Below are 22,553 nucleotides of genomic sequence, written 5' to 3' on the forward strand. Positions count from 1 at the left end.
CACACACACACACACACACACACACACACACACACACACACACACACACACACACACAACGACCATCTACGTGCTGATATTACACTGCAGACTCGTGTGCTTACTCCGTCCTATCAGTAGTCAGGTTGACGAAACAACCTCACGCCCATCACTATCCGTTTCTCCCTTAAACTGTATCTTCTTGTATTCAGATGCGTTCATTCTTCTGCCAGCTCACTTCTGTGCCGCCTTTTCTGCCTTTGTGCCAATTCTGAGGCACGTAGCCGCACCTGCACAAGGTCTCAAGTCTCGCTTGGACTTGTACTGCCACGAGCCTCCTGTTGATTTGGTTATTCCTCTCTTTCTTATTTAGCCGCTGACCGCTGGAACTCAGTTCCGGCATCAGTCCGCCTTGCTGCTTCACCAAGTCAATTTCGTATCGCAATCCTAGATTGGCTAGGGTACCCCGCAAGGAGACCATAGGTCTGCGGGGACTGCCCTAGAGAAATATGAATAAATACAATACGTCACATTTTTATAGGGTTTGCCAACAACATAAAACGCTGTGTCTTACCATCACACTCTACATCATCAGCAGCCAGCTGAAATCCGCTGTTGCACGCACACTGGTAGCTACCCTGTGTATTGACACATTCCTGTGCACATGGAGATGGACTGATGTCTTTACACTCGTCCAGGTCTGGAATAACACAGCCGGGAACGCCGGAAAGGCAACAGTGAGAAGACTTCAGGAAGATTCATAGCACTGTGAAATTACTCCTACTCATACTTTAGACTCGTGAACACAATATCAGCACCCAAAGCGATAAGCCTGGCCAGCTGCATCTAAAAAGCAGTTGCTATCAATGCCCATTCCCCCATCAAACATAAAATTCAACAGACACAAGCTGCAGGGCTATACCTCCCCCCCCCCCCCCTCCCCCACCCCACCTCTAAAATATGATCCACACTCATATCCTTTCCACCAATACCGCATCTGAACTACAGGGGTGAGAACAAAATGATGAACTGGATAGATTTCTTTGCACAAATGGACCTGAAATGGTACATCAAAATTGCTAGCAAAGCAAGTTGCTCTCACCGAAACAAGTTTGCCCATCTCCGGAGAATCCAGTCGGACATGGACCACACTGAAATCCAGTATTCGGAGCAGGTTCATCCATACACATCACACCACTGGCGCAGGGCTGAAACGCCGCCTTACACCCGTCGCGGTCTAGCTCGCAATACGTGCCGTCATACGCTTGTGGACACTCACAACCGTAGATGCGTGTGCGTGGCGAACTCAGTGGGGAGAGAAAGTCATCCGTGCACATGCCGTTATCACAGTCGCAGACGAAAGCGACCGGACGGATTAGGACAACACGGCCGTCGTTGCCAATGGCGACGAATTGAATATTGGTAGCCGGGACGTTGCGCTTCAGTGCTAATCGATATCTGTTCTTGCCTTTGTCTTCATAGATGACTTGAAAGGAGGAGTTGTGGCGGTCGACCAGCACTGATGTGAACTTCGTACCACGGCGTATTCCCGAGAGAACAGCCAGGTCAATGTTGCATATGCCCTGAAGGCACCTTAGCGCTGGATTGGCTGTCCGGACAGGAAAACGTCCCTTTTCTAGATATTCACAACACAGACACACATACAAACACAACACAAGTATGTATATTACAAATATGATAATTCCAAATTACTGTCCAAATCAGGTTACCATCACGAAGTCAGTCCTCACAATCATAGCACGAGAGGTACATACTGTAAGAGTTTTAAACATGTTCAAGATGTTGCAATTTTCCCACTGAGCAACCCTCTCCTCTGTATCTAGTACAGAGGAGAGAAGGAATGCTGTACGAGAAATGTTTCTTGAATTAAGAATGGTGATGTTCTCAATATATGTGGTAGAAACGTTAAAACGTTGTGCCTTGTTTGTGACTCAACTCCTACAGCACCGAAAGATCAAAACATTCCATTTTGGGTGGTAAAAAGAGCTGCGGCCAGTCCATACATCTCACTTTTTTCCCTCCCCTCCTTCTTGCTTTGGGCAGCAGGAGTTCACAAAAGCAATGTGTGTATACATGTAGCTGGGAAACACAATAGGCCAGGCCGCCTTATGCACGTTCTACAGATGCACGAAATCCCGTAGAATCTCGTAGAATCTTGTAGAATCCCGTAGACCTGGTTGGGTGTTGAATGTGCAGGACCATTGCTATTCCACTATGAAATGGGCCCTGAAGGCATTTCATACGAAAACTTTTTCCGGCAGAGATCTAGCTAGTCGTTAGTTCAATCCCAAAGTGAAGAAGCTGGAAAAGCGGTTGTTTGCCATGAATTATGAGGCTAAATGGGTCAAATGCGCATGTATAGCACACAATGAACACCCAACCGGGTAGGTACACACCTACGGTCCTAGTACAGAACTTCGTACATCTGTACAACGTGCATAAGGACTATACTTCACTGCATGCACACCAACATGCCAGTACTGCTCTGGTGACATCAAGTGACGCAAATACTGCCCATCCTCAGACCATGTACTGTAATCATTCTTATTGTTTTTTTGTAACTCGGTTGTTGAGCCATAAATAAATGTAGAAAGGAAAAGGACATATGGATACGAGTTAAGAGTAACTCTCCATGTCAGTTTTGTGCCTAGTTATTGCACTTTCTGACTGTATATAGGATCTGGTTACAGTGATGGAGAGTTACTCTTAACTCGTATCCTTATGTCCTTTTCCTTTCAATCTATTTTTTGTATTTTGTATTGTATTTCAAGGATTACCCAGAGGCTCCAGGCCTGCAATGGGGGATCTCCTACTCCTAGAAATTTCATGATTCGGGAAAGAGTACAATCATGAAGGAATAGCAGATAAGTGTGTTTGCAATTTGTAACACCGTTATGCAGGGTCAATGAGTACTGATCTAGGGGTGCACTTACTCGAGTCGTCATCTTTGTCCTTCTCATCTCGCGCCTTTTTGGTGATGTTTTTCGTCAGCTCTATATCTCCCGTCACGTTGGCCAGTTCCCGGCACAGTGTATCGTTGCCACATGTTTTATTTACCATTGTCCAGAAGTCATCCTCCTCGGGAGGAAGTGTCACTGGTTGAGCGGTTGGAATAACGGGTGATCCTGAGGATGTATTCCCAGCCGAGCACCTGGGGTCTGTCACCAGCTGTATCTCGGAGCACTCAAGGCGCCCTGGAAATGCAAAAAAGAAACATTGTCATCAGAGCTTTGTTGACAGCCCCATGAACCTGCGACCAAAATACTACACCGAATAGGCAGCCTAGCTGCAGATCAACTATTGTGAAAAACTCCTTCAGCCACATACAAGCATCCACACACAAACCCATGCATATACGCACAGAAAACATGCGTCCAAACTCAAAAGAAAGAAAAGAACAGCTACGGTAGGCAAACATTTCCAACAGGCAAGACAAAATACTTGGAATTGCAACAGCAAGAAAGCAGCCCTACCCCCTGCCGGCCTATGGTGCCTGGCTGCCTGAAACTGAAGGAGGCTTGATGTGAATACCAATGCTCGTGATTGGCTTTTTTAAACTTACATTGGTTGATGTGCGCTGCAGAACTTGTGGCGTTAACCAATACTGCCTTCTTCGTTGGAGGCAACGTGCTGCTGGAAAGGAGGCCCTCGATGGAGGTCAAAGACATTTGGGGCACACCTACAGACGCTGTGATGGTGTTCCAAGGTTGAATCAGGGAAAAGTCCCATGTAATCCCGTTGTCAAACACAACTTTACCGTGAGTACGATTGGTGATGACTGCGGTGAGGCCCTCGTGGTTGCTGATGCCGATGGGTGGATACGTAGTGTTATAGACTAGGGCATGGTTGAGATGGTGACAGTTTCGGCCCCACTGCAAGCACTCCACTGTGATGTTCTCGTCCTCATCGGAGTAGACTCGGATGACTTTATTCGTGAGCGGCATGCCATTCACGCTGAACACCAAGGCTCCATCGGGCGACACGTCCACCAGTACAGTATCCGCGTCCTCAGCCGTCAACCCCACGCTCGTAATGCCGGCAACTACACCGGGCCTCGGCTGAGTAGACAAAGCCTCGACGCGAAGACCATCGGACGCCGACTGCAGCAGAAGGAATGTGCCCGGTGCGTCCACAATGAACTGTCCACTGTTTACGGCCTGAGCCAGCGGCAAGGCAGCAAATCCTGCAGGCATCATGTGTAAAGGAGAAGCACATAGATACAATTGATTTGCTATAATACTGAGTAGTTGCTGTCTGATTATCGGTTAACAAAAACCGTGAAACTCAGAGTTACAGCAGAAACGCTTTGATTCCTTTTTTCAGGTGTGTGTACTAGGTTCTGCACCTTGGTGTATTGAGCATGTTATGAGCAACCGCAACTCTCTCCGAGAGTAGATACAATATAGTCACATTAGAATAAAAGGCTGCTACCCGCACGTTAGAGACGGACAACCAAGATCTCTAAATCGAGATAGGCCAGTATCAATGTTGCCCTAAATGATAGCAAGTCATTGCTCTCAGTCTGTCCTTCACAAATAAAAATAGAGGGTTTCATACTGTGGGGTGCCATTTTATAATAGAGGGTTTCTTACTGTAGGGTGTGTTTTACAATAGAGGGTGTCTTTCTGTGTACAGCCAGCCTACTTACTGAAGTAGAAACCATAGATTTCATTTTTTTCAAGTAACATTCCATTTCTCCCACAACATCTCACATGATTGATTGTACTCTCACAAAAACGTACATGTACTTGCAGCAAAAAAGCATTCTAAAAGAGTAGAACACAGTCACAAATAATTATTGGTTACTTACCAAAATTCAGTGGTTCGTAGTTATCACAGGACTGGCTTGGTCGTTTCTCCCTAAACAGATGACAAAGTGCCTCGTCCTTGCAGCACCATTGATACGGCAATGTCTCCTGGGAGCTGACTGTAGTCGGCTCATAGCTCAGCCAGGAGAAGCGTACCGAGTTACCGCCATCGGGTGCGCCTTCAATAAATGCTCCTTGACCAGGCTGCTGGGTTCGGTAACAGCACTCCTGAGAGGATCCGTTGATCGAAGGAACGCTATTCTGGAAACACATTCTTGGAAGGAGATTTCGAATAAGTTCAAACCTCGAGTCAGCTCTGGCCTGCTTCACGGTACACGGGCATGGGTCTAGATGTTGAAGCCAGGTTGTGGGCTCTGGCTGAGAGGCATGCCACGTCAGACAACGCTGCCTGGGTCCAGAGAAAGTGTTGGCATCGTACAGTTTGTGCACATAAATAGCCCCCACCCCACCTGTCTGCAGAAGACTGGGATCAGAAGCTTTCACCGCTCTGTTATCAATGTCAGCAATTCTGAATGTCCCAGATCGGCTGTCAGCATGATTCCGTGTTGGTGTCGAATATCCAGACACTGCATGTCCAAACGTTGCATATGGATCAAGTGTAGTAGGAACAGACCACTGAATAGAGCTCGGGTCATAGATGTATAAAGCGTATGAGCGGAGTCCATCCGACGCTAAGACACCTTGGAATGTGTTATGCTGAGCAGAGCCACAAGAACGAAAGCACACAGCACACACACTATTGCACAGGATAAGAAGCCTGGTACAGTGTACTATATTTTCCGGAGTGTAAGCCGCACATTAAACACCAGTAGTACATCCCCGGAAACGTCAGTGCATCCGCTTATACTACCATGGTCAAATTGGTCAAATTAACCGTGATTAATAGGATTAATAGGATTAATAGGATTAATAGGGTAGATGTCGGTATTTCGTGATAAAAATTCTGGGTGCGGCTTATACTCCAGTGCGCATTATACTCTCGAAAACACGGTATTGAAGAACAAGGCTTGCGACAGTTCCTACAGCTAGCGGTAACAAAACACCTTGCCATTGCCAGCCACACGCTATGTTAGTCTGTGTTGTCACTTCAGTCTAAGGTGTTCTAAACGGGCGGGGAAAGCATTTTGACTCTGAACCCACACGACATTTGCAACTACCGGTAACTGTGGCAGGCTAGGCAGATGCAGCAATGCTTGTGGTGACAGTGCATGGTTGTGAAATGGGGACAGCATGCGCCACCGCCACCCTGAGGTCCTTGCGCCATTGTTGCTGCAGATCTCCGAGGGATTAGATTGGAGTGTGGCGATGCGAATATGTCTATAACCGCGGGCAGCAGCCAGTGCAACACGAGATGCCGAGAACTTACCAGCTGGTATTGGTACAGGCTAGGATAAGGCGTGATCCTCTCCCAAGTCACCACTGCACCCCACGTTGCAGTGAATTGGAATGATGGGTCGGCTTGGCGCTCTTTGGCCATGATCAGGCTCTCGATGTCCTCCAGCATATCTTTGTCTGAGGTGACTTGCCGCTCGTAGAAGTGATACCAGACATGCGATCTCAGGCCGTCCTGGAGCGTTTTGGAGTGGTTATTGTCGGCCAAACACCAGTAGGGTGTCAGCATTGTCGGCTGAGTGGCCCAATTTCCGGGGAACACCTGGGGATGGCGGATGGGTTGGTCTTGATCCAGCATGATCACTCCATTCTCACAGATCTGCATAGCAAGCAACCAAAGCACATGGAATGCAGTGAGTGATGAGCAGGCTAATAAAAGCATTCCAGTTATCCACCAAGACCTTCAACATAATAGTACCAAGCGGAAGATTATTCTGTCTATACAGATGTCTGCTCTGAAACCATTTTTTCCTATACAAATGTCAATAGATATAAGACTTGAGAATTGCAGTTGAGCTTAGTTTCCAGTCGAAGCATCCACAATGCCTTTCATTGTTGTGAAGGAAACTCACTGTCACGTCTGAGTGCTGGTTGCCCCACAGTGGATATCCATTGGAAGCGGTTGCCAGGGGCTGGCTGTGACAAGACAGACCATCACCCAATTGAAGCTGATTGTCATTCTCGGACTTGCCGTAAGGTAGCATCAGGGACACGTTTCTGCTAGATATATCACCAGCTGCACATGACAACACACGCACAGTGTAAGTGGGGAAAACCGTGAGCACAAAGAATAGCTTTATAAGATATAAATCATATAATCCTACAAACGGTATACCCTCAGCAGAATCCTTCCAGGGACATCGGCGCATAATGCCATCCAAAGAAATGATGAGGTTGCATGGGTCTATAAGAAATGATGAGGTTGCATGGGTCTATAAGAAATGATGAGGTTGCATGGGTCTATAAGAAATGATGAGGTTGCATGGGTCTATAAGAAATGATGAGGTTGCATGGGTCTATAAGAAATGATAGGTTGCATGGGTCTATAAGAAATGATGAGGTTGCATGGGTCTATAAGATATCAGTACACAGCATTTGATGATCTGATTGTTTTACCGCCAAAAAACCACGACTGCCATCCTACATACTTCATACATACTACTTGGTATGTCGCAGAGAAGTAAAATACCTACTCTTGCTTTTACCAACCTCCCCCTGCCCCCCCCCCCTCCCTCCACCCCCCCCCCACCCATCTCCCCCACCCACCCCATCATCACCCATCTCCCCGCACCCACCCACCCCATCATCACCCCTCCCTGGTAATTATATTGCATGTTGGTTTCAATCTATATTTACTTACTAGTATGGTCAGTGACAAACTGCCACACAGAAGTGTCAGTGAGACCTTCGGATGGAACACCACCGCCAATACAGCTCTGTGTGCCTACGACCACTCCTGAATCCAGGGTGATGGCATACCTCTGACCAACCTTCAGCCTCTCTGGAATGGCGAATGTCAATCGGTAGTGGCTGTCATGTGTCGGATGTTGTTCGACCTTTACCTCCTTCGACGATGAGGCAACAAGAGAGAACACCTCAGTTGTCCGGGAGCCATTGACCTCTAAGATGCGGATCTTGGCCTGGCGATTTGACTTGAACACCTGAGCAGAAACAGATAGTAGACGAAGGCCAGCTAAATCCTGGACTGTGCTTTTGATTGAACTTGTGCATCTGTGTGCATGCGCTAAAACCACTCAGTTTGAGTCTGAATATACATTCATGGTCTTATGTGTCTCTATGCAAGTGCATGCATCATACAAATGGACACAATGGACAGGTACATGTATGCAGCAATCCGAAGCTGCCTAGACATCGAGGAGCAGTCAGACGTTCATCGAAGACCCTTGACATGCATGCATGCATGCATCACATCCGTCATCAGTCACTCACCTGCTGATTGAAGTCGACCGAGAATGATGCGTAGTAGTGAGGAACTGTGGCTGATGTAGCAATGCTGGGCTGTGTAGTGCCAGGAACAATCTCTGGCATAGAAGCTGTCGGATACAAGAATGATTGAGCACAGTTGAGAACGATTTAGAGACCAGAGGCCTGAGAGAATCTAGAGCCACTTCTTATGAATCGGTACATAGACACGTGTCGTATGCAGTGGTATCATGCACTGCTTGGTCAGCAACGCTTTAGGAGCTGCATCTGCGCCTTGATCCTTGAAGGGTGGTGGCGTTCCTACGGATGCGGAACACTCGGTTTCCAGCCGAGTCTCACGCGAGCCGTGAATTTTTTTTGGTCAGCAAAAATGTATTTCAGTTATCCGACTCATCAAATGCTGATGCATTGAGAAGCCTGGGAATTTTGATTCACCAGACTACTAGTATCTTGACTTACCACACTGTCTTGTATAAAACCCCATCTGTCTTACCATGTACATGTACATGTATATGGCGTATAAAAGCTACAAAAATAGCTTATACCAATGTGTACTGTCCCCACAAATATTCGCAATCTCTTGACCATGACAAATTCCGCAAAGTTCGACCTTTGCCGTAAATTCTTTTAAAAGCCGTCGCAAGATTGCTGGGAGCTTTTACGGGAACAGGTGTAGGGAACAGGTGTAGGGAACAGGTGTAACTCGCAGATTAGGTGATAAGCGGATCGTGCTGCAAAAGAGACAGTACACGGATCAGTGCAGTGGTGTGCATGGTGTACCGGTACTCTTCACGTGCCGTAGCTGGCTACTAGGCAGTACGATTGCACTCCCTGGTACTGGTAGCTATAGGCAGTCGCTTTTAAATTTGATGGTTGGGCCAAGTTTGGAAACTACCTGTTGTTCAGATACTTGTGACACACTTTTCACCGCCAATATACTTGTTCATGTGTCCGCAAAATTTGCGCAGCTTTTTAATATAACAGTAGCAGGGAGTCTAGGGACCTTATCGATAATAGTAAGAAAGTTGATTGCTCGCAGTATTGGAGTTCATGCTTTCTCGCCGGCTTGACTGTTGAGTCAAGCGTCAAGACAAGTTGACGGGGAAAGGCCGTGGGGAAAGCACATACCTCTCTTGAGTACAACCCGCCTGATCACGGTTTCAAGACTGACCATTGGTTTTGAATATTAGTCTGGTTTGTGTAGACACGTATGTGCTGCAAATGATTGTCTTGTTTAAATGCATGTCTCCATAATTTCCAGAAAAACTGCATGCCAGCAATGGCTTCATAGTTTATACAAGATTTTACACATACCGTATTTCCGCGCATATAAAGCCATGGCGTTATATCCGAATATAAGGCCACCCTCACTTATAAAGCCATGGCGTTATAAGTGAACAAAATTCAATGTGGAGGAAGTCGCATCTGGCGTTAAAGGTGAGTTAAATTCTTTCAGTGAACCTACAGTAGCGGTGATTCTCTCTGCATGCACCCATCCCCACTGTCACATACCGCCACCGCACCTTCACACAAGTTTGTATGCCACACAATAGGTTCAAAATTTGAAATTTTCAGGGAAAATTGAAAGTACATGGATGCTCGACATGAACGTGCAACGTCACCGTACGAGTACTCGAAGTTCATACTCTGCCGATTTTTTTCCGTGCACGCGACTCTCACTTTTTTTTAGCGCCACGGCGTTAAAACCGAGGCTATTTTCAAATTTGGTCCAAAACAGCGATGTTTCACCTATAACGCCATGGTTTTATATGCGCGGAAATATGGTAACTCAATTTAGTCTGAGGCAAAACAGCCCCAGGCGAGAAAGGGCAGGTCTTTTCTGGTATGTTATCAAAAATAGGTTCTAGTTGGGTTCGCTTGGAAGCCAGGCTGCCAGACAGAACCGAGAGATAGAGAGCACTGACAGATTACCTCCAGCCATAAGTGTTACACATTGCTGCTCTGATGTTTGCCTGCATCAAGAAAATAACACACAACACAACACACACCTTCTTGATGCCTATCACCGGAGGTGATGATAGCAATGCTACGGCAGAAGTCATAGCAACTTGTGCTGGGATTGCACCATTCAACAGCTTGCAAGGCTGAAGAATTGACCGTCACTATTCAGCCTGGTCTACACCATACAGCTATTCAAAGTGACTTTTTCTGGCCAGTGAATCCCTATTTTTGGTCTTTTCATTCTTTCCCCGCACACACATCACACCACATACTCCGGCATGCACTGGCTGTTGGTAACCACCCAGGAGAATGAAAGAAAAGTCAGGAAGAGTCTGAGAAAGAGAAGAAAGACGTGTGTGACCATAATCGTCGGGAATCGAACCCGCAACCTATCGATGGGAAATCGCTGCACATACCACTGCACCATATGGGACACACACACACACACACACACACACACACACACACACACACACAAACACACACACACACACCATTGGACGCCCATCGCCGGAGGCACATACACACACACGTAAACACACACACACACACACACACACACACACACACACACATGTACCCATCTAACATGACACATGCCCTAGGGACCCTGAGTCTAGTGTAATCAGGGGCGTCGGAAGGAGGTAGAAAGTGGTACGGCTGGACGGTGAGAGGGGGTCGGGGGGGAAACGTCCCCCGGGAAATTAAAAAAAACAACACTCAAAATACCCCTCTCAGAGGGTCTCCAAAGGTACGAAGTCAGATCTTGGAGTCATGACGCATACATGTACATGCCATGCAGTTCCGTAGTCGATAGTCTAGTCACGCGTTACACGGTGCAGTGCCCTGACTGGTGCACCGGTGACAGATCGCGTCTCACGATCACGCGTGGTCATGTACAAACTCGATACCCCCATTATTTTTACACCGGATTCGGACGTTCCGCGTGGACCACCTGGAGTCAAAAGTGGTACAGCTCGAGCCGTACCAGTCGTACCGCTTCCGACGCCCTTGGTAATAACCAGAACCATTATCTCACTCCATACTAAATCATGCCGCGTGCTCGTCAGCAAATGTGTAGGAGTTTGGAGGGCCCAAACTTGGATCTCTGATATGTTTATGAATGAACAGACTGCTCTGCAACGCCAGATTACAACTTACAAGCACGACAGGAGTTGTTTCTGAAAATGAGCATTACACAAGTGTCAGACTGGCTGCTCCCATCCCCATATCTTTAGCTGTATGCCCTTTTCCTGATCTCGGTGCCATGAGCATCCTATACCAACATGAGATATGTGACAAAGACTTCGGCCAAAGCCTTCCACAGCATTTTCACAACAACCAAACCCTACCCCTGGACGACTTGCATTTGCCAATTAAAATTGGAAAAAACAGTCCCGGGACTTCAAGATTGCTCCTAATCGCAGTAACAGACGTACCCTGTGTTGTCAGTAGCCAGGAAGCAGAACACGTGTGGACCGTACTGCTCCACTCTAGGCGTCCAGTTGAGCTCCACTTCTCCGTAGTACACACCATTGCTTTGGATGTTAGAAATACTGCTTCTCTGCATGCCAACAGGTTGAGTAATGCTGAAGCCGGAAATACTGGAGACATCATGCAGCAGCGGCAGCAGCAACAGCACAGGGCAGGGTGTGCAACACGTCAGAACGATCCCTTTGCTTTTTGGGCATGGGACAAGTTATGCAGACAAGCTGCACCCACGTGTGAAGAAAACAATGCGCAAGAGAAGTGTGTGCGAGAGGGTTTCGTCTGCAGATTTGCAGCCAGCTTTACCACCTCAATCCTGTACAATCAGTGCTGTTTCCTTACTATCAGTGCTGTTTCCTTACTATCAGTGCTGTTTCCTTACTATCAGTGCTGTTTCCAATCCTGTACTATCAGTGCTGTTTCCAATCCTGTACTATCAGTGCTGTTTCCTTACCTGTGTTGACTGGGTGTGTGAGATGATTTACAGTTATTTGTGGAATGCCGTTTGCCGACGACACACTGGAAACGGCTGTTTTAAAAGTGCAATTGGTGTAAAAATTACTTCACTTGAGTTGTGACTTCTTCGTAACGTGATCAGACACCCAATCATGAGACTCAGTCATACACATAATACTTCAAAAAACTTGAAAAGTATTATGCTGATACTAGTATTATGCTGATACTAGTGTTATGCTGATACTAGTGCTTACATGTTACTCGACAAGGTCTGTCTGGCCCTGAGCTTGACCCGATACTCGGTGTTCGGAGCTATGGGAATGCAGGTTTTGTCTTCGGGGCTGGGTGCCACTAGCACGGGGCGCGAGGAGCAGGCTTGCGTTGAACTCTGCACGTCCAGCAAGAACTGGAGCGAAACCTGACTCATCGGGGCGCCGTTCGGATCGTTTCCGGCAAAGTCTTCGAAAACAATGGAGACTGCATGTAGTTTACCTGCCTCCAGTGTTGGTGGGACATATAGTGTGCATGGCTCCTACACACAAGCAAGCGGCAAAGACAAAGCGAGCAGGTCAGCCAACATGATGCAAATCAAACCTTCACAAATTGGAAAAGTGAGGGAAGAATTGCCCCAGTAGGAATCCTGCCAAGAGTTACAGCAACTGTCATATCACTCAATCTGCGGACAGAACTGTTTCGTCCTTTGTGGACGCACCAGCGCGGCACAGAGAAAATGAGGCCGAACCTGATAGCAATGAAAAATAAATTTTCCAAAGCCAGATTTAAACCAGGCCCGAACGTACCTCGTCAGTAGAGTACTCTCAAACTGACAAGTCAATGAGCTCTGCGTAATGCAAACAGCAAAGGCACTATCCCACATGAGAGTGCTCAGCTGCTACAAGAGCAACTGTTATTATAAAGGTTTCTGACATGTTTCCCAGGATCGAAACAAATATTGTTCATGTATATGTGGGCGGCTGTAAAGCTCACTCTTGGCCACAATGAAGGTAAAATGACAAAATAAAGAGTTCGGTGTTTGAGCCAACTTCAGCCTGCATATTCTGAATGTGCTAAATATCCTGATCGTCTTCAAACGAGATGTAAGTTTTTTTATCAAAAGAGCGAAGCAAGTACGCTCTACTTACTGATGTTAGTGTTATACCCTCCGGCGGTGAGCAGATATCTCCGCACTCGTCTTCACCATACCTGTTGCTAGTCGTGCCCCATCTACATCGCACAATATCGCCGTCCGCGTCCGCAGTGTGAATGGACAGATTCTGAGCACAACCGTGCTGCAGTCTCCTGATTGCCGGCTGATTGGACGATGGACTGTGATTTATCATTCCCGTGTCCGATCGTCTTCCAAGATCCATTGATATTGGCAGAACAAAATTCAAGGATGCGCGAGCATACCTTGCAAGAGTTGCGATCCAGCAGCAGGTAGCAAGCCTGAATCACACAGGAGAATGTAATTTACAAAAGATGATTTTCTTCACTGCAGGCATGGCTGATTATTTGTATGCAGAAATAAATAAATAAATAAATGCATTGAATGCATTGTGATAATGTGACTAATGTCTAACTGGAAAACTCTCCGCTTCTCATGACAGTCGAAATTTGTTAGACCTTCCCTTACGACCTTCCTCAAACTTATGAACGATCCATTCACAAACTTGCTACATAGCAATATAAACAGCCAGTGTAAGTATTTTAAGTGAGCAATGCGCAAAGAAGTGAAAGCCGAGGGCAAATACCTAGGACAGCTGGTGCTAAGTAGAAGGCTGAATGAGCTCCTTAGCTTACTCGTCTTACCCACTGAAATGCTCACATCCGGAATATTTTCTCCTTCTTCCTTTGTCCATTGTCACCCACCTGTTTATCCCCGCCCATCAGGCTGACAAGCACTGGGCACATGATCTAGTTTTAAAAGATAAACTTACCTTGCGCTGAACCGTGAAGGTGCTCCAGGAAATGTGTACTGCACAGTTCTCCCACCTTGCGACCAGTTCTCTTCCTGTGGTGGACTAAACTCTGTGCACACATAGGAAAGTTTTGCAATGCTTCCACTGCAACCCGCATGACAGACAAGGTCAGTTCCCTCCCCATTCAGAAGAACTGCATTATTGCGTTGGGTTTCGTTGCACTCTGTTCCAGAATGGTAATTCAGTCGCCAAGCAACTCGATAGCTGCACTGTATCTGTAGGCAAAGGGCAAAGGGGACAGCACAGATGGATGCAGTGTTAGGACATTCCATTTCTACAATCTCAGCACCAACGGCCTTGATGAAGTCTTGATGGTGGGCCATGATGGGTACCAGCTCCCCTTCTTTTTCTGCCTCTGAACCGAAATTTATCCACAGCTCGTACTGCATGCAGACATGGTATTGGTACAAATACACTCATATCTCTCTTTTCCGGGTGGTCAGGAACTGAGCACTGCCAGCAATTTCGAAATGTCCGCTACTCTGAATCACACACATGTTTCAAAGGGGAATTCCCGGAAGGGCCAGAGATCTGGCATATGACGTCATTATTTCAATAAAAATAGCAGAGTACTTCTAAGCAGCAACATTTCCGCCGAAACTCGCCCACAGGCCACAGGCCAAAGGCTGCCCGGTGGGCAGGTAGACACAGGCACCTCCTGTGACTTTGAGATCCGGAGATATGAGCGTACATATACGTGGTATTGACTATTCCACTGTGTACTCGTGCGCACAAGCTAGGCTAAGGCTAAGGGTAGGGCCGTGCGGTGCCGTGCCGTGCGGTGCGGTGACACACAATGTACAGAAACTCCTCGTTTGCAAACTGTACACCAGGGTGAGGCAGTGTAAGTCGAGTCGGATTTTTTGAATACGACTCTCACCAACACTAGGGCCTCAGAAAATCACAACATGTGCAAAATATCCTTCAGTGCTGGCATTAGCCATACCATGTACATGTAGATTAAGATCGACACTCAGCCAAACAGTTCTAAACCACCAATGATAACTGGAACACATTAACACTGGAAACTGCTAAAATAGTCTACCACTGACCTTGGCATTACCGCTGTTGTCAAATCCCCCGTTGCTCGTAGGGTCTGGACCACATGATATTGTGCCTCCACGGAAATGGCTGCCCTCTGACACTGACGCCAATAGTACCAGTAACAGCAGAGCGTGCATGGCGTCCTTCGCACCACCACCCATCTTATGCATGATGTGGTGATAGAACTGCGGAGGACAAGAGAATTTACTCACTATGATAACATCCACGGGTACCTAAACGGGTATTACCCCCGGTAAAATCGAAAGGCTCGCAAATTCAAATGAATCATTTTCCCTGGGTCTTTTCAGCTCCATTCACCATGTTCACACATGGTACACAACTGTGCAAACAGAGCGATAGTATAATGATAAAAACATCACAAGAATATGGAGCACTAACGCTAACCGTGTAGACTACGGAACAAACAAGCAGAAATCACAATCTTGAACATTTTAGTTTCATCTCTTTGCGACTTTCATGCTATGCAAGGCTACATCTCCAAAAATCTTCATGGCTGGCACAAAGATTGGTGAGTTGGTGGGTAGACCACTACCTGGAAAGTCCAGCAAAAGGTGAGCCTGACAGTCCCTATGAGGTCTTTCAAGAGCCCAGGGCCATTGCGGAATGACTCATGCTAAGCCATAGGAAAGGAGACCTTTTCTTTACTAGAAACAAAAATTATTAGATCATGTTTTGCGGAGTCAAGACGTTCGTAACAAGGCAAGACACAAGCGCTAAGCAACTTCCAATTCACCATTCTCCTACAAGATAATAACCGTAACATAATCCTCACGGCACGGATAGCTAGCACTTACCTGTTGGAAGACCAAGGATTTGGCCGTTCTTCTCCAACGCCTTCCTTACCCTGGGACTAGCAAATATAGAGAAGAAAATATGCTTCGGACCGAAAAGATCTCTTCCAACTGGAAGAAGGTTTCGTATCGTTCTGAATGTTCGGTGGCGACTGAATAAGTCGGACTGATGCTGCAGTTATATAGGGGCGGCAGAGACATGTTTGGTAGGCGGTCGATACCAAATTGAGTACAGGTAGCAGATGACTGGACCCGCGATGATTTCGTTGGAGATTGCTGCAACTAACTTACTTCGTTGATCGTGGCAAGTTAGTTGAAATGATTTGCCGTGACTTCCGACAGTTGACATCCCTTTTGACTTCTTGACGTTCCGGTTCAGACAAGCGAATGACTATGACAGTATGTGGCTGTCTCAGTGTCACTAGTATTACTAGTAATAGCACGCACTGATGTAGTGATAAAAAAAAGCGAGGTAGGTTCGTGTTGGAACTCTATGAGGATCGGTCCTAGGAGAGGAGCCACAATGGCATAAGAATGGAACGGAAACGATATAACCCGGACAGCCCCCAAAACTAAGCCGTTGTTTACTTGTTGATATTCTAAGTGTTCCAACTCCCAAGGCGGCAGAAGGCATCCGAATAGAACTGACAACACCATGAATAGGCCGTCGAAGTCTGACGTCACTGCTTCTTGACACCGGGCGTAACGCCTGGTTACTTGGACAGGTGGTGACAAGTGGCATTACACCTGCGCTTGTCGTGTTCCGGTGCAGTGGCAGAGCATGCAGTGAATCATTTTGACTGGCGAGCTCGCGAGCGAGAATCAGATTATTTTCACCTTGCCGCTGAGTTTGTAGTTTTCACTTTGTAGGGAAGGAGAAGCTGTAGCTGATTTTTTGCTTAGCTATTGCTGTGCCTGTACTGTCGTTCGGCTTTTCATGTAGTCGCCGGCCAAGAAACAATGATGGGTATCTCTGTTATTTCTATTGCGGTGATCGCTTTTGGTTCTGAGACCAGCCAACTCTGGGCTCGTTTCCTCAGTGTCCAGCGGCAAGCGAAAATCAGAACTCCCATCTCTCAGGTGCAGGTGAACACCTGAACACTCAGCAGGAAAACCGGGCACGATGGCTTGACACTGACAGCGCTAGCGAAGCCTCAGACTCAGAGTCAGAGTCAGGGAGAAACTAGTTACATCTCGACGACAAGTAACCATGGTAACGACGCTACACATGCACAGGCCGACCGGACCCGGTCTGGTTGGTCAGGTGACTCAGGCCATAACCGGATCACCTAACCTGGTCCTGTGTGGCCATCAAGGCATGTTTACTGCTGAGGAGGTTATCAATGGTTATGTGTAATCTACCCACTACTGTAGTCTATCCACTACTGTAGTCTATCCACTACTGTAGTCTATCCACTACTGTAGTCTATCCACTACTGACTACAGACTAGTACTGTAGTCTACCCACTACTTCTAGTCTACCCACTACTGACTGTAGTCTGTCATACACAGGGACCTAAGTCAGTAAGTGTGGAAGGGCTATGTATGGTATGGGATGGCCGAAAACTGCTTTCTGTGGTCCTATCAGAACTCGCGATTTGCACGAGTCCCAATCAAAGTGATGCCGCTACGTGAACGTGTAGCTACGAGTTTTCAGGCAGCGGGACGTCAGCACTTCGACAGCCTCTAGAAGACTATTTTCTATGTATTCCTATACAATGTACAATGTACTCGGATGGAGAGCTAAGATCAACTTATAAGAAAGAAAAAGGACCAAGGAACTACAAGTCACGCTATAATGTCCACTAACACCACCAGTTACTGAACAATTAGCTCATGCGATAACATTGCACGACACTGACCGACTATACTGACGTTCTACAACTAACTGGCTAACAGCTCTAGCACATCTTGGATGCGCACTCCAACAGCCTTCCAACTTGGAAGGTTCTAAGTTATAGAAATAACATAGTGTTAGTGGACATTATATCGTAACTTGTAGTTCCTTGGTCCTTTTTCTTTCTTATAAATGTACACTGTAGAAGACTATTTTCATCTCCGCCCCCACGGAACCAACGTTATTCATTATATTAGTAATTATAATAATGACTTACACGTGTCGACGACAACTATGTAGTTACCGCCTGAAATAATCCATAAACCTGTCATGTGCCTGGTCCAGCGCCAGCGGAGGTGACAGTCACACATTTTCTTTCAGACTTTTCCCCTTCTCAATTCCCACAAAGGTTTGAATAGATCTGCCTAGATATACATGTACATGTACATGTACTTCATGTAGTGGAACACAAATCCACGTACACACTATACATTACCAAGAGAACAGTACTGTCAGTAGTACAATGTAGGCCAACAGGTTTGACATTACTGTACTGTCAGTAGATGCCAAGCAAGCCAGCAGCTGCGCCCCAAAATCAAAGTCCAAAGGCAAAGAATATGAAAGCCCATGTTGGCTTCTAACCGCTGCCTGCCCGTACCGTATGTATCGCACGTGTCCAGCCCTTTGATTGGTAAAAAAACAAATCCACAGTTTTTTCATTTCAATTGACTGTACTAGCGTGGGACTTGTGGACTCTACATTTAGATCCACGGGCAGTACAGGTGAATCCACAGGATGTGACGCTACAACTCGAGCTGGGATGCCATTCTGTATTTCAAGAAAAATTACAGTTCAGTCGGTCTCACTTCTTCTCCTCCTCCTGCCAGAGTGTCGTTATAAGTTTAATACAGCTGGGCTTGGGGTTTGGAGGGGTATTTAATTGTGTGCTACAGGACGAGATCAAGTGAGCACCCATGAGGCAGTGCCCCCACATCAGTGCCAGAGGCGCCACCATGAATGGCGCGATCGCGTAGCCAAGTAGTTGAAAAGCGTGATTGTGTTGAGGATCATCAGGGCGAACAGTCCGTCAGTCGGAGTTCCTACCTATCACTCCATAGCAGCAACGGAGTGAAAGGGGCACACAGTTTGTGATACTTGTCACGTGGCTGATGTCCTACACAGACCGTACAGCAGTCTGGCAGGTCCATCTCCAAGTCACCCAAGCTGACATCATGACTGTCTGTACCAGCGATAGCACCGTGCAACACAATCCACAGAGTGTCAGAAGTGATAACAGGTGCATTCGTTTCAGGGAAAGCAAGCGCGTCCCACGGGAAAGTGAAGTAAAGTAAGTACTGTCATGTAGCTATTTACGAAAACTAACAAGCCAGTAGTGTTATAATGTTCCTATTCATGATTATTTTTGTTTTTGTACCGCTACATGACGCATGCGCACGTGTGCCAGTGCGTGTTTGTATTTGTGTGCGTGTGTGCGTGTGTGCGTGTGCACGTGAGTAGGCGCGTGTATGCACATGTTTGTGTGTATGTGTGTGTGTGTGTGTGTTCGTGTGTATGCATGATGTACATTATAAGTCTTATGTACCTGTAGATGCCTGTTTGAGCGTTTATAGGCTTTATGTGTGTTGCGTGTGTGGGAGGGAGAGATAGAGAGATTCACGGCCCTCGGAGAGAAATGGAATCATGAATCTCCCATATAGAGAAAAAGAAAGAAAGAAAGAAAGAGAGAGAGAGAGAGAGAGAGAGAGAGAGAGAGAGAGAGAGAGAGAGAGAGAGAGAGAGAGAGAGAGAGAGAGAGAGAGAGAGAGAGAGAGAGAGAGAGAGAGAGAGAGAGAGAGAGAGAGAGAGAGAGAGAGAGAGAGAGAGAGAGAGAGAGAGAGAGAGAGAGAGAGAGAGAGAGAGAGAGAGAGAGAGAGAGAGAGAGAGAGAGAGAGAGAGAGAGAGAGAGAGAGAGAGAGAGAGAGAGAGAGAGAGAGAGAGAGAGAGAGAGAGAGAGAGAGAGACAGAGACAGAGAGAGAGACAGAGAGAGACAGACAGACAGAGAGAGAGAGACACCGAGAGAGACAAAAAGAGACAGAGACAGAGACAGAGAGACAGAGGGAGACAGAAACAGAGACAGAGAGGGAGACAGAGAGAGAGACAGAGAGACAGAGAGACAGAGAGGGAGGGAGAGACAGAGAGAGACAGAGAGAGACACAGAGAGACACAGAGAGAGACACAGAGAGACAAAGAGAGAGAGAGACAGAGAGAAAGAGAGAGACAGAGAGACAGAGACAGAGACAGAGAGACAGAGAGTGATATATTTGGTAGGCACACAGAGAATCTCCGCTAAAGCGTGCCTGTCGCCCTCAACGGCTTGACTTCGTACAGTAAAAACGAAGCTGGAAAGGTGCGCTTGACCACCAAGTTCTGCTTTTAGAATTGTTCAGTGAATTGCTACATGTGTCATGTACAGAGCTCACTTACTTGTCAGTTTGAGCACTCTGGCAAGGTACGTTCGGGCCTGGTTTAAATCTGGCTTTGGAAAAAAATTCCATTACTATCAAGTTCGGCCTCATTTTTGTGCTGCGCTAATGGGTCCACAAAGAACGAAACAGTTCTGTCCGCAGATTGTGTCCTGTACAATGTAGATACTGGAGGTACATTTCCATACTCATACCATACTCCTGCATGAAGCCTATGCCTATGGTGCAAGTAACTTAGTTAGATGTCCTAATCACTGTGGCAAAGAGTAAAGAATGAGCTATGAGGTGATGCTGTGCAACGCGAAGAGTCATATCACTGATAACTAATACTATGCATCCAGTACAAGTATCAGTGCCGATTATCAATGTGTGAATGATGCCTTCTCCGTCTGGCCATGTCTCTGCTACAATGCACATTGTACATGTCACTGCCATGGAGTGTGCTCCAACTCCAAGTTTGTCTATCACTGTATGAATGTGCAGGGCTCACTTACTTGTCAGTTTGAGCACTCTGGCACTCTTGATCATACTAATAATCTTAGGCTGGTCACCACAGTATGCATAATGTAACCTAAATAATAGGAGCCTGTTCAGTATAGGCATGGTCTATTGTTCGCATCCATGGATATTTCTCTAATAATTATTACTGTTTCTGCTGCTGCCACAGCAGCAATCTTACGTCTGGGTCACTGTGACTTGACAAGCGACAATGACTGGTTGTCTGCAACTTTGCAAGCCGTCAGCATTCCGCTGACAGAAGCGAGAGCAGAACCACTGCTGATGAAAGGAACTCGGAATAGCTCGCCCAACATCAATAGAAATCCCCTAACGGCATAGAGCGTCGAAATCGAGGGGCACCCAGGGTAAGATCGAAGAATTAAATCACTGCCATTGCTTTGGCGAACACTGTCGATGCCTTCTGTTCATACCCGTGAGGCAATGAGAGAGTGCGTCAATGACAAGCTCGTCGCTGACACGTGTAGACTCTCCTTACTCGATGATGGCGCTCCCTCAACTTTATACTGCCATAATCTACGGCTAGAGAACACTTCCATCTCTCGTCACCCGCTCATGTTCGCCTGGCGCCTGTTCGACCACACGCAGGTCTTGTGATCTCTGGTAGACCTGGCCGAACATTCCTAGCTTCACCTTCGCACTCTACGGCTCAGCTACAGTTCGCATTTCCCTCACTCGAGCTTCGTCTCCACTGGACTCACCATCCTCCAAAGAGTCTTTCTCTTACTTTGGATGTATTCGGTCTCGGTGACAGAGTTGAATTCAGGTGTTTTGACTTTCCGCTCTTAAATTGTCCCTGATGCCCTAATGTCATGATGGTGATGGCGATGGATTTGGATTATCAATGCGTTGTTTAAGGCTACTATGTATTTCACCTACTGTTCCAGGTCTGTATCGCTGCTCTCACGTTCTTCAAGTTTTTTTCGGTAAATACTTTAAAGTAATTTACTACGTCTTTATGTGACGCTAGTCTCATGTCACCAAATCGGCTCATCTACAGGAATCGACGGCGCATTGCTCCACTCGTCCGAAATCGCTGTTTGCATGGAAGTAGAATCACTTTCTGCTCATTTGGACAGACGTCGGGGTTGTGTTGTTCCCACTGAGCTCTTAGTCCATGAGCTGTATTTCATGCAGAACTGGGGCTTACTGAGCCGCAGCGTGACTGCAGTATCATAATTATTGTGCATGACTGCAGAATCTCGAAGTTACCCTATACTCATCCAAAGGAATTATAATATGGCAGTGCTGGAAGAAAACCTCTTGCTGGTGTAGGAAGTGTATGCGATCGGCCGCAGAGTGCAACGGTGGTGGTGGTGGTGGTGGTGGTGGTGGTGGTGGTGGTGGTGGTGGTGCAGTCAACTTTCTTCAGTCTTGGAAGAAAAGAGTAGAGATAGAGAAATAGAGACAGACATACATGCACGTATATACATACAAACAGACAGGCAGACAGACAGGCACAGAGGCGCGCGGAGACACACACACAGACAAAGACACGGTCGTTTTGGGGGTGAACCACGAGTCATGTACTTTGATGTACTACAGTGCTGGCAACTGAAATCCGACCCCTGGGCGGCGCGTTCACTTTCTAGCGGCCTCTATTTCGGGTCTTTGCGATGTGAGCGCACTGCTCAGGGGGTCGGATTTCAGTTGCCAGCACTATAAGTGCGGCTTTATATAGTCGGAAACACACGATGCGCAGTGTTCTATAAGTACAATATTATTGTACAGTGCTTGGGAGTCTGAACAGCATCTCAATGTGGGGCACCCAAGAGAGTTCGGACTCAATACCAATGCACACAGACACAGA

At 46.9% G+C, this 22,553-nt stretch overlaps 1 protein-coding gene across 1 annotated transcript in view; it reads right to left on the bottom strand.

The window, feature by feature from the left end:
• The window catches only part of LOC135809606 (uncharacterized), a 23,829-nt gene extending 7,686 nt beyond the window's left edge, over window positions 1–16,143 (bottom strand). The window contains exons 1-16 of the mRNA XM_065322991.1: window positions 15,910–16,143; window positions 15,103–15,279; window positions 14,009–14,265; window positions 13,214–13,517; window positions 12,326–12,603; window positions 11,567–11,731; window positions 10,098–10,138; window positions 8,172–8,275; window positions 7,582–7,882; window positions 6,794–6,957; window positions 6,196–6,540; window positions 4,811–5,525; window positions 3,563–4,183; window positions 2,934–3,194; window positions 1,082–1,615; window positions 554–679 (exon numbers count right to left, since the gene is read on the bottom strand). Of these exons, the coding sequence (XP_065179063.1) occupies window positions 554–679; window positions 1,082–1,615; window positions 2,934–3,194; window positions 3,563–4,183; window positions 4,811–5,525; window positions 6,196–6,540; window positions 6,794–6,957; window positions 7,582–7,882; window positions 8,172–8,275; window positions 10,098–10,138; window positions 11,567–11,731; window positions 12,326–12,603; window positions 13,214–13,517; window positions 14,009–14,265; window positions 15,103–15,264 (4,378 nt within the window). The 5' untranslated portion in view covers window positions 15,265–15,279; window positions 15,910–16,143. The remainder of the gene's footprint in view (window positions 1–553; window positions 680–1,081; window positions 1,616–2,933; window positions 3,195–3,562; window positions 4,184–4,810; window positions 5,526–6,195; window positions 6,541–6,793; window positions 6,958–7,581; window positions 7,883–8,171; window positions 8,276–10,097; window positions 10,139–11,566; window positions 11,732–12,325; window positions 12,604–13,213; window positions 13,518–14,008; window positions 14,266–15,102; window positions 15,280–15,909) is intronic.
• Window positions 16,144–22,553: the final 6,410 nt, after the last annotated feature.

The sequence above is a fragment of the Sycon ciliatum genome, chromosome 2, assembly GCF_964019385.1.
Source record: "Sycon ciliatum chromosome 2, ocSycCili1.1, whole genome shotgun sequence".
NCBI classification, from domain to species: domain Eukaryota; kingdom Metazoa; phylum Porifera; class Calcarea; order Leucosolenida; family Sycettidae; genus Sycon; species Sycon ciliatum.